The 3,715-nt window shown below is 46.8% G+C and overlaps 1 protein-coding gene across 1 annotated transcript in view; it reads left to right on the plus strand.

Annotated features, from left to right (window-relative positions):
- Positions 1-203: 203 nt before the first annotated feature.
- Positions 204-3,715, plus strand: part of SHROOM2 (shroom family member 2) — a 97,411-nt gene continuing 93,899 nt past the window's right edge. Inside the window, exon 1 of the mRNA XM_010829908.1 lies at positions 204-227. Within this exon, the coding sequence (XP_010828210.1) occupies positions 204-227 (24 nt within the window). The remainder of the gene's footprint in view (positions 228-3,715) is intronic.

Genomic DNA, 3,715 nt, shown 5'->3' on the forward strand with positions numbered 1-3,715 from the left:
CGTCTCCTGTTTGTATGTTCGATCGAGGGTTGTCATGAGTGTGGCAGGCATTTTATCCTTTCTCAAGTGGAGGTTCCCAGTTGGGAATGATAGCTTTTGCCCTCAGGGTATATACTGCACAGTATCTGGGGACATTCCAGATGTTATTGGGGCGGTGGTGGGGGTGGGGGATGCTGCTGACATCCAGTGGGCAGAGACTAGGAATGGCGATCGTAGACATCCTCCAGGTAAGGGACAGCCCCGTCACAGAGGAATATCCAGCCCTGAACATCACTGGTATCTGGGGGAGAAATGTGCTGAGCTATCCCAGTGTTCAGCTAGCCCATCCATATTTTATTTTATTTTTTTAATTATTTAAAAAAAATGTTTATCTATTTGGCTGTACCTGGGTCTTAGTTGCAGGGCACACAGGATCTTTGATCTTAGTTGTGAGATGTGGGACCTTGTTCCCTGACCGGGGATCAAACCCGGAGACCCCTGCATTGAGAGCTTGTAGTCTTCGCCACTGGGCCACCAGGAAAGTCTGTATCCCATGTTTTTTTTTTTTTTTTTGGCTGGACATTTGGCTTCTTTCTGTGTTTTAGCTGGTATGGGTGGTGCTGGGGTGGTCATTCTTACACAGGTCTTTTGGTGAACACTCAGGAGACTTGAAGGTTTTTCCACCTGTTTTCCCAACTGGTCATAGCAATTTTTGCATCCGCCCCATGGACAGAGGAGCCTGGCGGGCTACAGTCCATGGGGGTGGCAAAGAGTCAGACATGACTGAGCGACTAACAGAACAACAATAAACTGTGTATGAGAGTTGCCGGTGTTTGAAGCAGCCCAGGTTTCCCTCGGCAGGTGAAAGGATAAAGGGAACGCGGCATATACATACGGTAGAATATTAGTGTTAGATAACGGGTGCTCCACGTGGCCTGCGATCACGTGCGTGAACCTCAAGTGCTACAACCAGACCCAGAGGACAGTCCGGTGGGACTCCACTTACACACGGCATCCACAGGAGTCGGGTTCTGGAAACAGCAAGGCAGAACGGCTCTTGCCAAGGACTGGGAGAAACGCTTGATGGACCCGGTGTCGGTTTTGCAAGGTGAATTCCTAGGGCTCACTTACACATCATGTAATTACAAAGAACGCTACTGAACGGTACACTTAAAAATGGGTGACGCATCTTATTAAATAACAGCGTCAGCAATTCCATCTGTGACTGTGGCATGCCCCGTCAGCTATTTAGATAACTTCTTCCAAAGCAGTGTTTTGTAGTTTTCGGGGTTCAAGTTTTGCCCTCCTCTTTTTGATCAAATTTGGGCTTCCCTTGTGGCTCAGCTGGTAAAGAATCCGCCTGTAAGGTGGGAGACCTGGGTTCGATCCCTGGGTTGAGAAGATTCCCCTGGAGAAGGGAAAGGCTACCCACTCCAGTATTCTGGCCTGGAGAATTTTCCACAGAGTGTATAGTCCATGGGGTCACAAAAAGTCGGACACGACCGAGCAACTTTCACTCTTATCAAATTTATCACTAGAATTTCTTTGCCTCTTCAGACTCTTGGAAGTGAAATTGTTATCTTCATTTTATTTTGGGGTTGTTTGTTCATAGCGTGTAGAAAGTAAGTTTGTTTCTGTATATTGAAAAAAAGGGTGACAATAAATTTTGTGTGGGGTGGGTTAAAGCACAATTTTAAAAAACTTGTTGTTCACTCGCTAAGTCCTGTCCAGCCCTTTGCGACCCCACAGACAAGGACAGAAGGTGAAAGTGATGCAGAAGTGCCCAGTTCCTCTTCACCCCCCATCACTGTTTATCTTCCTCCCAGGAGAGGCCCAGCTTCCCTGTCCTTCACCATCTCCCGGAGCTTGCTCAAACTCAGGTCCATGGAGTCAGTGATGCCATCCAACCATCTCATCCTCTGTCATCCCCTTCCCCTCCCGCCTTCAATCTTTACCAGCATCAGGATCTTTTCCAATGAGTCGGCTCTTCACATCAGGTGATGCTTTCGAACTGTGGTGTTGGAGAAGACTCTTGAGAGTCCCTTGGACTGCAAGGAGATCCATCCAGTCCATCCTAAAGGAAATCAGCTTGCTCAAACTCATGTCCATTGAATTAGTGATGCCATCCAACCATTTCATCCTCTGTCATCCCCTTCTCCTCCTGCCTTCAACCTTTCCCAGCATCAGGGTCTTTTCCAATGAGTCGGCTCTTTGCATCAGATGGCCAAAGGATTGGAGTTTCAGCTTTAGCATCAGTCCTTCCAATGCATATTCAGGACTGATCTCCTTTAGGATGGATTGGTTGGGTCTCCTTGCAGTCCAAGGGACTCTCAAGAGTCTTCTCCAACACCACAGTTCAAAAGCATCAGTTCTTCGGCGCTCAGCCCTTATGGTTCAACTCTCACATGCATGCATGATTGCTGGGAAAACCATAGCTTCCGCCTTCTATCCTTGGACAGTTTCCTTTGGACCCAATCTAATGAACTATATGGAAATAGAGTTTCTAGAAAACATAGTCCCCATTCTAACCAAGAGGACCCAGAACTATGCCCAAGTTAGGAACACCTGACCTGTGCATATAGCACATATATCAGAGAGCCAACTGTGGAGAAGGCATATTTGCTTTTTTCCCCTTTCCTTGATTGCAAAACCCACAGACTGTAAACCATAACATCTTTTCCCTTTAATTAGTGGATAACTGCACCACAGTGTAGTGTTAGTTTCTGCCGTACAGCAACTTGAGTCAGCCATGCGTGCGTGTGTGCTAAAGTCACTTCAGTCGTGTGTGACTGTCTGACCCCATGGACTGTAGCCCGCCAGGCTCCTCTGTTCATGGGATTCTCCAGGCAGGAATACTGGAGTGGGCTGCCCTGCCCTTCTCCAGGGGATCTTCTCCACCAGGGACTGAACCCGTCTCTTATGTTTCCTTCGTTCTTTAGCGCCAGTAAAGAACTAGGCATGTTCTGTACCACCAGTGCCACCTGGGAAGCCCAGTCAGCCGTGAGCATACACATATAAACGATGACATTTTGTAGAGAGGTATTTGTGTCTTAGCCTGAGAACTTAAATTGCGTTTGTGTGTGTGTGTTTCAAATGGGGGACGTGTGGTTTAGTTTCCACATAACCAATTTAAGTGAAACTCTTGTAAGACACCCCCCCCCATTTGTGAATGGTGACGTGTTGTATTTTAAAAGTTTTCTGTAAAGCTGTATGGTAGCTCATCACGGGTAAAAGAAACTGTAGGTTGAGAATAAACAGTAAGAGCTTCTAGGATAACTGAACTTTGGGCTTTACTTTCCCCCCAAACAGTGTGGTATGCAAGGACTTAGAAACCAGTATATCCAAATAGCTTTGGGGTGTTTGTAAACGGAGCAATCTCCCTTTGCCACTTAAGCATCTCCTTTCCTCGTGTTATTAATTAGGAGTGTGGAACATTTGTCACTGAACTTGAAAGTCCAGGATCCTCCCCTGGGTTGCAGTCCTGATTGGAATGCCAGCAAATTCTAAATAACGTGTTTTGTAAATAATACTTGCATAAGACTCTGAATTTGCAACATATTTTCATAATTTGTCTCCCTTTTATTCTTCGCGTGGTCTTGGGTTGTCAGGCCCCGCCCCACCCCCAGCCCAACTGTTGTCCGAATTGTTTTGAGTGGAAAACTGAGACCGAGAACAATAAAGTGGGCTTCATTCTCCAGTTCTCTCCAGTCGGACTTCCCTGCTGGGCTCAGGTGGT

This window comes from Bison bison, unplaced genomic scaffold, assembly GCF_000754665.1.
Source record: "Bison bison bison isolate TAMUID 2011002044 unplaced genomic scaffold, Bison_UMD1.0 scf7180017864512, whole genome shotgun sequence".
Lineage (NCBI taxonomy): Eukaryota > Metazoa > Chordata > Mammalia > Artiodactyla > Bovidae > Bison > Bison bison.